The sequence below is a fragment of the Ornithodoros turicata genome, unplaced genomic scaffold (genome assembly GCF_037126465.1).
Source record: "Ornithodoros turicata isolate Travis unplaced genomic scaffold, ASM3712646v1 Chromosome48, whole genome shotgun sequence".
NCBI classification, from domain to species: Eukaryota; Metazoa; Arthropoda; class Arachnida; order Ixodida; family Argasidae; genus Ornithodoros; species Ornithodoros turicata.
Window position 1 is genome coordinate 874,106 of NW_026999378.1, and position 14,373 is coordinate 888,478.

At 39.5% G+C, this 14,373-nt stretch overlaps 1 protein-coding gene across 1 annotated transcript in view; it reads right to left on the bottom strand.

Annotated features, from left to right (window-relative positions):
* The window catches only part of LOC135374227 (ATP-binding cassette sub-family A member 7-like), a 184,035-nt gene that overhangs the window by 19,898 nt on the left and 149,764 nt on the right, over positions 1–14,373 (bottom strand). The window contains exon 24 of the mRNA XM_064607232.1: positions 3,423–3,636. Within this exon, the coding sequence (XP_064463302.1) occupies positions 3,423–3,636 (214 nt within the window). The remainder of the gene's footprint in view (positions 1–3,422; positions 3,637–14,373) is intronic.

Below are 14,373 nucleotides of genomic sequence, written 5' to 3' on the forward strand. Positions count from 1 at the left end.
ACTGCGTGGGGCCGTTCTGCGCGGCTCGATTTGTGAAGGGGTCACGCATACCGTCTCACCGATCCCCTTCAGAAGCCTCCGCACGTGTGTAATTGATGTCTACGTTATCCCATGGCCCTCAGCCAGGTAAGTACCCACTTCTGCGGAGCAGTAGTTCGGTTTCGTTAATAAGTAGTAGGATTTACCTTCGTCAGATAATTAGTAGGATCCCATAAACGTTGACATATAAATTAGAGCGCATTTGTTTCATGCGGGTAGTGTCGGGTAGACAGCATTTTCTTAGCTCTAGGTTTGCAGGTTGTTGTGCAGTGCGATGTGGATCGCAGAGGGTGTGAACGGAAGACACTCATCAAGTACACCACCTCTGTATGTGCTTGTTTGCCTCGGCTTCGGCAGGATTTTATCTTGAGGGGGGAAGTGCATGAAATGAGTGAAGAGGGAGAGGATACCGAGAGAGGGCGTTTTGAGTGAGAAAATCCGGAAACACAACAACTGAACGATTGCAGTTTAATGTACGTGTTCAAGACTCCTGACTGTTACTCAGCATACCTACCTGCGATATCTTTACTTCAAAATAAGCTCTGACCTGTCTTTCAAACAGGGCCACATTTTTGGGATCTCCAACTTCGCACTGGTAGGCTGAAACTTCCTCAAGTGCCTAAGAAATTAATGATGAAAGAAGGAAGTCATTGAAAAAGATAGCCAGCTGGAGGACACGATCCCACATGTTCTGGATTACCGGTCCAGGGCTCTACCAATTGAGCTAAGCTAACACATCTCCCCAGCGACTTCCAAAGGTTCGTCATCTGAAGGAACAAACCAACCACTCTCTCTCACTCATCCCCCTTCACTCTTACATTTTTGTCACTCATACGCACATTCATACGACGGGAGGACAAATACGTACAAAGCCTCAAGTGCCTAATTAATGACGAAAGATGGAAGTCACTGAAAATGTTAGCCAGCTGTAGCCATTCGAGTGAAAGGGGGATGAGTGAGAGCGAGTGGTTGGTCTGTCCCTTCATATGACTCACATTTGGAAGTCGCTGGGGAGGTGAGTTAGCTTAGCTCAATTGGTGGAGCCCTGGACCGGTAATCCAGAAGATGTGGGTTCGACTCCTACAGCTGGCTAACCTTTTCAGTGACTTCCATCTTTCATCATCACTCCTTCCGTTCACTCCTAAGGGTGATAGCCTGTGGAACCCAAGCTTCTAAGCTCCATGTTATGCCGTTAAGCCTAACTTTTGCTTAATGGCATCACCACGAGCATTGGGGCGGCGATCAAACTCCCCATTCATCACCTCACAATAAAGTTGTGGAGTCTGGTGAAGGATTTCTCTCAAAGCAGTAGAGATTCGTGAATGTCCGGAAACCTAAATAATTAATATAGCAGGAGGGACCATGCTGCACGATGTCATGGCACGGCGCAATGAAGAGGGCATACCAGCTCTCCATCCCAATTTATTTTCTATGTAACATGTTTTATGCTTTTTCTCGTTAATCACGGCGCAGATTTTGAGGCGGGTGGTTTGACTACAAAGAGGAAGGCGAAACCATTGATGTTCTCACTCGTCCATGCAACCCGATGACGGATGACTGTGGAGGTCATAATATATATAGGAAGGCCGGCATTTCCATATGGATTATGCATATTCCCTATTCTTCTGGGAGGAGTTGACCCTGGCGAAAGCTGGGGGAAACGTTTGAACTTTGTACCACCTTTGTGCCTATTTACTGATGACTTGAAGGGTGGTCGCTTATGATGGTAGCCACTTGACCAAAGGTAAAACTCATGGATCCGTCAACAGTGAGCAGACGGACGGTTTGAGGTTGCGATTCACATACATCTCCAACAAAATGTCACGTTGCCACCAGAAAAGGGGTACTGGTTGTTGTAGTTCACTGTTGTGGCAGAAAAACAGTATTATGTTATGCGCACGGGCGTTATGCGCATCAAGTTACGCCTTCAGTGTGCATATCAAGGTCATGATTAGGGTGTCGAACCGAACCCTAACCGAAAATCGTACCCGAACCGTTATTTTCGACGCAACTGAACCCGAGCCGCAATTTGGCAAGGCAGGCCAAAGGCTGGCAGAATAATTTTCGACATGATTCTGTACGGTTTCAGATCGATTCACGCTCCGAATGCAGTGTGTCGGCAAGTATATCGTTGTCTATCGAAAATGCTGTCCACCTTATTAGGCTTCCTTGAAGTGTATCTTTCTGCCACTGTGAAACAAAGATTTTGGGAACATAAAATAGCCGGACTACACTGCTTCATCAGCGTGGAAACTATTTGCAAGTATCTATCGATTTCTCCTTTCTTTTGCTAGAGGGAGTACCTGATCACTAAAAATGTCAATACAGCAGTAAGCTATTGGCCACGCATTTCCCGATAAAAGCTGTTTCATGGAATATATAAAATGGCTGCGTTGAACCGGTTTTTGAGCCGGTTCAGGACTGCGAACTGGTTGGATTTGTGGTGTGGCTGAACCGGAACTGGAGGGGAACGAAATCCAAGCAACGCGAACGGAACCGATATTTTTTTGCTGTTTGACACCCTAGTCATGATCAATGTAGTACACTTGATGCAGCATGCTCGCTATATGAGAGTACACACTTATTGTACAGTCTTTCGGCACATTCGGCAACGAGATGCATACGCTAAGGTGTTGCCTAAAGAAGGGTACAGTAGCGGAAAAGTAGCGGCATAGTATCTACGCTACTTTTATTGGGTAGCCGTAGCGGTATCGCTCTACTTTTTCAAATTTGTATCGACGTTCGTATTGCGCTACTTTCTTCTGGAGTAGTGCGTAGCGGTATTCCGTTACTTCGTTTTCGTAGAGAGTACAACATTGCGTAGAAGTAGCGTAGCGAGCGGTGCAAGGCACACGATCGGCACTTCCATCGTGTTCGTCCAACAACACCTAGAAACAAAGCGCTCATACGATGTGACGTAAGAGTTGAATCCGTCAATCGGGAGCTGATCTCTCGTAGACACAGAAAGTAGCGGACATAGTCTGTGGCTGACTTCCTACGTGCGAAGGAGCGCGAGACGGTAATAAACAGGCCTTCTGTATCTAGCATCTCTCGTCACATAGTGGAGCTATCCTCACTTATTTTCTCACGAACCATCCCAGGGTGTTCAAGGGTCTCCAGTACGCATCCGATCAAAGACGTCTCTCGCGCACAACACGTTCGCTACGGTCACTGTTTTCCGGAAGAAAGTTTACAGGAGGTCACTGTTCCTCTGAACGTGAAATTAAGCGTAGAAGACCGCTTCCAGTTTTTCAGTCTGGAATAGTCAGGGAGACGCATTGAAACCCGATGCCACAAAAAGGCGATGCCGTAATTACGGAACCTCAAACATCAGTGGTCGAGCACAGTGCGCTAAAAAAAGAAGGAAACGACGCAGCAATTACCTTGCTATAGTCAACAAGCTTCATCTCAGGGAACTCATCAAGGACGGCACTCTCAACTTCGTTCTTGAGCGGTTTCTGTGCCGGCGTCAATTTGACCTGCACAGTGAACCCAGCTACTACTCTCTGCCTTAGTTGGTCGAGGGTGCAGAGGCAGTGCACGCTGCCTTTGACAAGGACGACCACGCGGTCGCAGATTATCTGGTAGTCTTCCACACTGTGCAAAGAGAAGTGAAATGCGCTCTTAGAACAGACATAACAAGCTCAAGCCGAACACAGAATTATACGACTCCTGACTTGTGCAAAACAACGTTCAAAAGCATACGCATCCCGTGTTCAACAAATATGCAGGTCATTCCAGATGTTGGTTAGCTAGGATTGTGTTATGCGGTCATGTTTTATAGAATTTTATAATACTACCGTGTAGCTGATGAGCATTAATACATGTTGATGTAGAGGCCGACCTTTTAAATTTTTCAAACAGATATTAAAGCCTTGTCCCTAGGAGGAATATTGGAGGTGAAAGTAGTTGAAAATAATTGGTCGTTAGTTTTTAATGAATTATCATTCAGATGTGGGCATTTCGACCATTCCGCTTCCTACGCAGTTTGACGTCATGTATCTTCAGGACTATTTGTGATACATTCTGCTGAATTTTCTCCCACATATTGTCTGGGATGAGCAGCAGTGCATCCTAAGTTCTCAAGATCCTAAGGTTTTCCTTTGAGGAGATAAAAAATCGCAAAGTTGCCTCATTTGGAAAATATGGTACGTTTTAGGAAGCTCACAACTCGTCCCTCAGTTGCGATACCCGAAAATAATCTACATCATTGTGTTCGTCTCCAAATGCCCTTTCTTCGCATAGCGAGTACATCTTGTTGTGAATTAGAGCAACGCCCCCAACAGTCTTTCTGTGAGGGGTGTTTACGGATAATGCGTAAATTCAACAGCGCGCATCACACATATTCCCACTCGTGACATCGTTCGTTTTACTCACAAACGTTGTTCATGACGACTCAAAACAGCACATCAAAAAAAGAAAAAAAAAGATATTACTTCAGAGATGGTCGAAGTTAAGTTGCGAATGACGTTGAGTTACGGACATAACTTCGACCATCTCTGAAGCAATTTTTTTTTCTTTCCTTGTTTCCTTGTAGCTGCTGTATGTAGTGAGCTGTAGTGCACGTGAGTAGTATAGGGACGGTGTTAAACTACGGCCATGTTAAACTACGGCGCCCCTGCCCCTGTGCCCTCAGCGTATTTTCCCTGCGCGGCGCCTGTACGGAGGGTTGTCCGCGCGCTTATCGGCGAGGGGAGGGCTGCGTGCGCGTTTGCCCGCTCACATTTTTCAGCCTGAGCCAACTTCTTTCGTCATTTTTCAATCTGCGCCGACTTCTTTCGCAACTTTTTTCCAGTGAGCGACAGGCGGCGCTCGGGTGGAGGGCTGCTGCGATGGGCGGAGCGTGGCCGGAGGGTTGCGTGAGCGCTTACTTGCTCACATTTTTCAGCCTGGACCGACTTCTTTCATAATTTTTCAATCTGAGTCGATTTCAATCGCAATTTTTTTTTCCCGCTACAGCAGGTGCGCAGTAGGCGATTTACATACAAAGGATAGCCATACACAAAAGTACAAGTGAAAATATATTTATTAAAGTCATTAGTGTCAGGAATTATGTTATGACTCAGTGTGAAGGAGAAAAACTCAGCCAAAAAAATCTGATGCAATAGCATTGCAAGCATAGCATTGAAGAAGTGCAGTCTCTTGCACGAAAGTTCTTGTTCCAATAAATATTAGTTGCTCCTAACCGTTTTTCATGTTACGTGTGTGATTCCCTCTTCGCGGGCTCCTTGACAGTGTTTCATCTTTTTCCCCTTTTCGAGGTATTTTATTAGTGAAAATCACGCAAGTTTTCAATTAAGCAGAAGGAGTAGCACATTTTTAATAAAAGAAGATATTTTTAATCAATACAATTACTACCAAATTAAAAGTTTTATTATAAAAAGTCTAACATGACCACCATGGCGGAGTTTTAATTACAAAGTTCTGACAGATGTACGTAACTTCGTACACAACAGCTAGTGTTCCGTTATGACACATTTAATCAAAAAATATATTTTTAATCAATATGATTACAGTCAAAATTAAAAGTTTTATTATAAAAAGTCTAACATTATTATACGTGACCACCATAGTGGAGCTTTAATTACAAGTGCCGATATATGTATGTGGACAGCAGAGAACCTGGAAGACCATGGGACACGAACACAAGAGGAAATAAAATCTATAACACTACATTGGTTAGTCAAAACAACAGAGGAGGAGAATAATCTACCATTTTAACTATCATAAAATCATCCTCGTGACTTATCTAGTCGAACCACATACAATTTTCATTCTAAGAGACACTACAAACCTTACTTTGTTTTATGAATTCAACACAGAAAATATATTAAAAACTGAACTTCAACACATAGCACGCTCCTAGCCAACAATCAGCTCTAATAATATCTGCCGTGATTTGTTGAAGACGGGAGGCGTACACCTGACAGTTATGAACATTTTCGAGCGCAATAGGGAAGATTATTCCAACATTACACAATTAATCAATTTCTTATTAAGTAAACAGCATAGATATACGGAAATATTGAGAAAAACGATCAACAGCTAATAGAGAACCAAAACACATCACATGAACAACAGACACATGCAGGAAAATAATTGAAAAAAAGTCAATCGAAACGATAAACATGCACGGATGAATGGCAGAGAAACACTTTGAACAGCACATGATGAATAATTTAACACAGCACAGAGCTCACGCTGAATAGCAGAGAAACAATCTAAACGGCGCATCTGCCAACATGTAAACAACAGACAGGAAAATATTACTGAAACAAGATCAACAGCTAATAGAGAGCCAAATTCCAACACGTAAACAAGAGGTACACAAAGGATAAATAGTTGAAGAACAATCTAACAAAACAAGAAACATGCACGGATGAATAGCAGAGAAACACTCTAAACTGTGCATCTACCAACGGTAAACAACATACACATGTAGGAAAATAATTGAAAAAGAAAAATAATTGAAAAAGAATCAATCAAAACGATAAACATGCACGGATGAATAACAGAGAAACGCTTTGAACGATGCATTTGCCAACATGTAAACAACACACCGGAAAATAATAGCGAAACAAACTATCAAACATTACAATTGAAATAATATATCTTTTGAACTATCATAAAATCAACCTTGCGAGCTAACAATATAGAATTTTCATCCTACTCAGGCACTATAAACATTACCTTGACAGAGCTATCCAAACGCGCACCACAGCTATGCTTTACACAGTACAACCAGACTCGAGACCCGGCGGGGTCACTCTCTCCATCTATACAGCCCATAGCATGGAACCTGTTGTCAATCTGTGGGGGTGGGGAAATCCTCTCTCTTTTTCACATTCTTTTCTCCAAAAGGAAATATTCTTAGGATCGGTGTACAGAGACGAATTTTTTATTGATCGCAAATAGACATTGGAATTATTCGACTCTCAAGAACACAATAAGAATTCTATCAAAAAACAATAGAATGCAAAAAACTAAGGATAGACTTTCGAAGCAAACGAGAAAATATCATCGGTGCAAACAATACTGAACGAGAAATGTGGCATTTAATGTATTTCAGATCAGACACAACTATTAGGCAATCATTATTCTCAACTCACTAAATATCAATCGAGTGAAAGTCAAGTTTATTCAGTGATAGAAACAATACTAATTCGAAAACGAGAAACAAATTTAATTACATAATTTTTAATGATAACTTTGCAACAGTAATTTCTACACGCAGAAGCCACAAAGAACTCATATGAAATGCAAAATTATTGTCTTTGCTATAGCGGAAATCAACGCACACAACATTCCAATCTAGTAGAATATTTTTATTAATATCAATCGAGTGATCATCTGAAACATAGTCAAAGCAGTAATTAATTTAGGCAAACGTTTTCCTAACCAAGTGTGCAAATACATCACAGAAACAGGTCTTCTTCATTGAGGACCCAATAGTGGAAACAAAATATCAACCGAGTGAAAGTCAAGTTTATTCAGTGATAGAAACAATACTAATTCGAAAACGAGAAACAAATTTAATTACATATTTTTTATGATAACTTGGCAACAGTAATTTCTACATGCAGAAGCCACAATGAACTCATCTGAAATGTAAATTATAGTGTTTGCTACAGCGGAAATCAACGCACACAACATTCCAAACTAATAAATATTTTTATTAATATCAATCGAGTGATCATCTGAAACAAAGTCAAAAGCAGTAATTAATTTAGGCAAACATTTTTCGTAACCACGCAGCGCAAATATACATCACAGAAACACGTCTTTTTCATTCAGGACCCACTAGTGGAAACGAAAGTGAGAGAGGGAAGCTGAGTTCCCGTACACTTTCGTTAAGGTTACGCCTGCAGGGAGCAGGGGAATCCAACAATAGTCTTGGTATACAAAGCCATAAACCGACTCCAGCAAGTCAAGTTAGGGAAGGAGGGGCTCTAGTACATAGAATCATTGAAAGCAAACGTTTTTTCCTTACACATCACATCTTTTTGTAAATTGAATTTCATAATTCTCACGGCAGGTGGAACATTCTAAACGCGATAATAAATTTTTAATAAATAAAATTACCACCATTATGATTTAATTAAATGTCGAGGCGCACTACAAAAGAGAACAGACAATTGCTATACATTGAAGAGATGGACGGATTTTGTACTCGTTACCATACGTCATGGGAGGACCTGATAAAAAGCTGCTTCGAAAAGAAGGAGTCTCGAAACGATTCAATTATCGCTGCATTTCAATACGTCCTAGACATGGTCGTATTCAGAGATATGGCACAAATTATGGAATTCAAGATGCGAGAACTTGTATGCCGAATCTACAATAGTTATAAAAATATTTGCACGCCATCATCGCAAGGACCACTTGGATTGATGGTGGAGTTTTTGAGGTTTGCTAACGAAGAATTGAAATACACTAGACCAAACGTAATTGTAATCATTGCAATGGGCATTGCATTAATCAAGAAAGCAATCAGATTAAATTATCATATACAAGCAGTCTATATCGCACGATTCATTACGGATTTGTTGAAATTACACGTAACGGTTGAAATGGAAAGTACATAAAACATCTTATCACGTGATATATTCCACTAGAGCCTCTACACATTTATTTTATTCCACCAGTCAAGGATGTCGAATGAACACAAGTCCAATATTGTCGTGCAAGGTCTGATGTATCATCACTTATTGAAGCTCAACAAACATATCAATTGTGGTGGGCCACGGGATGATTTTCATCTAATACTGTCTTGTACGCCATTCAAGAATCTTCATACAAAGAAAGAAAGCATCAATAAGAGACTGTGCAAGGTCGTCGCAACAAAGTGCAAGTTGTTGAAGCAATACAAACACGGCGACAACATATCACCTGCGCTAATCAACACTGGATTCAAGCGCCCAATAATTAGAATAAATTACTTGATGTCTTCGGAATTCATCAATCAAGACAACAAACGAAAACTTCGGAGTTTGGAATAAACCGGGAGTAATTCGGAGTAATTTATCGAAATAAACAAGTGTATAATTGCAATAATAATTGTATTCTTTGTCATCATTGTAATGTGTTCTACACAGCGCAACGAAAACAGCTTATGACTAGATTGAAGATTGCTAAGGAGACACTACATACAAGGATCTTCGCATGGAATCAGCGCTGGCAATCAAAGAGATTTTTACACGACCACACTCTATACAACACCGACACCCGAAGGAAAGAATTGTAGAAGAATCGATAATAGAAATTTAGAGGCATGTTACATCAATCTTTGTTTACAAAGAGGATCACTAATATTTTGCGAAAGCTTATTTTACGAATTACATTACATAGTGTATATATTTTTTCAGACTATTGGACAGTTGACAATACTATATTGAAAGGAATCTATTATCAAATGACGCGATGCAAGTGATGGACATGCATGATGCGCTAGCGGATTCTACAATTGTAATCATCATAACATGCGGCACACAATTCCAATAAGATTTTGGGAGAATCGAATCAGGCAACTGTCATCAGAAATGTTTAACCAATGAAGATGTGCACTATCCATAAGATATGTAATTATAATAAGTAAATATTCGTTTTGCAAACGTAACCAAAGCAGCACACATAAACGTAGCTCCAATTCACAGGACGCACCCGAGTTTTTTCATTAGCCATACTGAAAAGCTATGAGTCTACTCACTATGTCACGGCATATGAGGCACTACAAATGGGCACTACATCGTCGAATGCGTTTCGGCAACAGGCCGGACCGCATTTCCCCAATGCCGTACCCGAAACCGAACGCGATTCTGCGCCCGACGCGTTAACGCGGTACCGCACACGAGCGTGTTGCTTTCTTCCGAAAACGGGTTCGACGACGCGGATGACCATTTCTTCGAGTTTTAAGTAAATTTCATCCGAAAAATATCGTAACTTTTACTATCCGCGTCATGGAGAATTCACATTACGTTATAGAGTATATAGAAAATATCAATACACTCGATTAAATTCTTTGACATCGTGAAAGAGTTCTTAAAACCTTCGCGTATCAAAGTGAGCCAGCTAAAGCTGCGAAATTACACTTCAGTTCGTAAATTGCGGCAGCAGTTCAAATTTTAATTAAACACTTACCGATAGTCACCACTGCTCCGGAATGTGATCTGATAAATTTTAGCAATTAATGTACAAACAAATATATTGTATACAATGTGTGACTATATAGACAGCTTTTTAATCTATATATTAAAAAATTGTAAGAAAGTATACAGTTTTGACTTTGAAAATTTAAACAAGAACCTTTGGTGTTGGAGTTTGCGTTTTGTTTCATTATGATCTAAAATCTTCTAAAATTAATGTATGTCCTTCCCATTTGTAGTGCCTCATATGCCGTGACATAGTGAGTAGACTCATAGTTTTTCAGTATGGCTAATGAAAAAACTCGGGTGCGTCCTGTGAATTGGAGCTACATTTATGTGTGCTGCTTTGGTTAAGTTTGCAAAACGAATATTTACTTACATATCTTATGGATAGTGCACATCTTCATTGGTTAAACATTTCTGATGACAGTTGCGTGATTCGATTCTCCCAAAATCTTATTGGAATTGTGTGCCGCATGTTATGATGATTACAATTGTAGACTCCGCTAGCGCATCATGCATGTCCATCACTTGCATCGCGTCATTTGATAATAGATTCCCTTCAATATAGTATTGTCAACTGTCCAATAGTCTGAGAAAATATATACACTATGCAATTTAATTCGTAAAATAAGCTTTCGCAAGATATTAATGATCCTCTTTGCAAACAAAGATTGATGTAACATGCCTCTAAATTTCTATTGTCGATTCTTCTACAATTCTTTCCTTCGGGTGTCGGTGTTGTATAGAGTGTGGTCGTGTAAAAATCTGATTGCCAGCGCTCATTCCACGCGAAGATCCTTGTATGTAGTGTCTCCTTAGCAATCTTCAATCTAGTCATAAGCTGTTTTCGTTGCGCTGTGTAGAATACATTACAATGATGACAAAGAATACAATTATTATTTCAATTATACACTTGTTTATTTCGATAAATTACACTTCTATTCCAAACTCCGAAGTTTTCGTTTGTTGTCTTGATTGATGAATTCCGAAGACATCAAGTAATTTATTCTGATTATTGGGCGCTTGAATCCAGCGTTGATTAACGCAGGTGATATGTTGTCGCCGTGTTTGTATTGCTTCAACAACTTGCACTTTGTTGCGACGAACTTGCACAGTCTCTTATTGATGCTTCCTTTCTTTTGTATGAAGATTCTTGAATGGCGTACAAGAGAGTATTAGATGAAAACCATCCAGTGGCCCACCACAATTGATATGTTTGTTGAGTTTCAAAAAGTGATGATACATCAGACCTTGCACGACAATATTGAACTTCTGTTCATTCGACATCCTTGACTGGTAGAATAAAATAAATGTGTAGAGGCTCTAGTGGAATATATCACGTGATAAGATGTTTTATGTACTTTCCATTTCAAATGTTACATGTAATTTCAACAAATCCGTAATGAATCGTGCGATATAGACTGCTTGTATATGATAATTTGATCTGATTGCTTTCTTGATTAATGCAATGCCCATTGCAATGATTACAATTACGTTTGGTCTAGTGTATTTCAATTCTTTGTTAGCAAACCTCAAAAACTCCACCATCAATCCAAGTGGTCCTTCCGATGATGACGTGCAAATATTTTTATAACTATTGTAGATTCGGCATACAAGTTCTCGCATCTTGAATTCCATAATTTGTGCCATATCTCTGTATACGACCATGTCTAGGACGTATTGAAATGCAGCTTTTTATCAGGTCCTCCCATGACGTATGGTAACGAGTACAAAATCCGTCCATCTCTTCAATGTATGGCAATTGTCTGTTCTGTTTTGTAGTGCGCCTCGACATTTAATTAAATCATAATGGTGGTAATTTTATTTATTAAAAATTTATTATCGCGTTTAGAATGTTCTACCTGCCGTGAGAATTATGAAATTCAATTTACAAAAAGATGTGATGTGTAAGGAAAAAACGTTTGCTTTCAATGATTCTATGTACAAGACAGCGCTAGAGCCCCTCCTTCCCTAACTTGACTTGCTGGGGTCGGTTTATGGCTTTGTATACCAAGACTATTGTTGGATTCCCCTGCTCCCTGCAGGCGTAACCTTAACGAAAGTGTACGGGAACTCAGCTTCCCTCTCTCACTTCGTTTCCACTAGTGGGTCCTGAATGAAAAAGACGTGTTTCTGTGATGTATATTTGCGCTGCGTGGTTACGAAAAATGTTTGCCTAAATTAATTACTGCCTTTGACTTTGTTTCAGATGATCACTCGATTGATATTAATAAAAATATTTATTAGTTTGGAATGTTGTGTGCGTTGATTTCCGCTGTAGCAAACACTATAATTTACATTTCCGATGAGTTCATTGTGGCTTCTGCATGTAGAAATTACTGTTGCAAAGTTATCATAAAAAATATGTATATAAATTTGTTTCTCGTTTTCGAATTAGTATTGTTTCTATCGCTGAATAAACTTTACTTTCACTCGATTGATATTTTGTTTCCACTATTGGGTCCTCAATGAAAAAGACGTGTTTCTGTGATGTATTTGCACACTTGGTTAGGAAAATGTTTGCCTAAATTAATTACTGCTTTGACTATGTTTCAGATGATCACTCGATTGATATTAATAAAAATATTCTACTAGATTGGAATGTTGTGTGCGTTGATTTCCGCTATAGCAAAGACAATAATTTTGCATTTCATATGAGTTCTTTGTGGCTTCTGCGTGTAGAAATTACTGTTGCAAAGTTATCATTAAAAATTATGTAATTAAATTTGTTTCTCGTTTTCGAATTAGTATTGTTTCTATCACTGAATAAACTTGACTTTCACTCGTTTGATATTTTGTGAGTTGAGAATAATGATTGCCTAATAGTTGTGTCTGATCTGAAATACATTGAATGCCACATTTCTCGTTCAGTATTGTTTGCACCGATGATATTTTCTCGTTTGCTTAGAAAGTCTATCCTTAGTTTTCTGCATTCTATTGTTTTTTGATAGAATTCTTATTGTGTTCTTGAGAGTCGAATAATTCCAATGTCTATTTGCGATCAATAAAAAATTCGTCTCTGTACACCGATCCTAAGAATATTTCCTTTTGGAGAAAAGAATGTGAAAAAGAGAGAGGATTTCCACACCCCCACAGATTGACAACAGGTTCCATGCTATGGGCTGTATAGATGGAGAGAGTGACCCCACCGGGCTGCATAGAGGGAGAGAGTGACCCCGCCGGGTCTCGAGTCTGGTTGTACTGTGTAAAGCATAGCTGCGGTGCGTGTTTGGATAGCTCTGTCAAGGTAATGTTTATAGTGCCTGAGTAGGATGAAAATTCTATATTGTTAGCTCGCAAGGTTGATTTTATGATAGTTCAAAAGATATATTATTTCAATTGTAATGTTTGATAGTTTGTTTCGCTATTATTTTCCGGTGTGTTGTTTACATGTTGGCAAATGCATCGTTCAAAGCGTTTCTCTGCTATTCATCCGTGCATGTTTATCGTTTTGATTGATTCTTTTTCAATTATTTTCCTGCATGTGTCTGCTGTTTACCGTTGGTAGATGCACCGTTTAGAGTGTTTCTCTGCTATTCATCCGTGCATGTTTCTTGTTTTGTTAGATTGTTCTTCAACTATTTATCCTTTGTGTACCTCTTGTTTACGTGTTGGATTTTGGCTCTCTATTAGCTGTTGATCTTGTTTCAGTAATATTTTCCTGTCTGTTGTTTATATGTTGGCAGATGCGCCGTTTAGATTGTTTCTCTGCTATTCAGCGTGAGCTCTGTGCTGTATTAAATTATTCATCATGTGCTGTTCAAAGTGTTTCTCTGCCATTCATCCGTGCATGTTTATCGTTTCGAGTGATTTTTTTCAATTATTTTCCTGCATGTGTCTGTTGTTCATGTGATGTGTTTTGGTTCTCTATTAGCAGTTGATCGTTTTTCTCATTATTTCCGTATGTCTATGCTGTTTACTAAATAAGAAATTGATTAATTGTGTAATGTTGGAATAATCTTCCCTATTGCGCTCGAAAATGTTCATAACTGTCAGGTGTACGCCTCCCGTCTTCAACAAATCACGGCAGATAGTATTAGAGCTGATTGTTGGCTAGGAGCGTGCTATGTGTTGAAGTTCAGTTTTTAATATATTTTCTGTGTTGAATTCATAAAACAAAGTAGAGGTTTGTAGTGTCTCTTACAATGAAAATTGTATGTGGTTCGACTAGATAAGTCACGAGGATGAT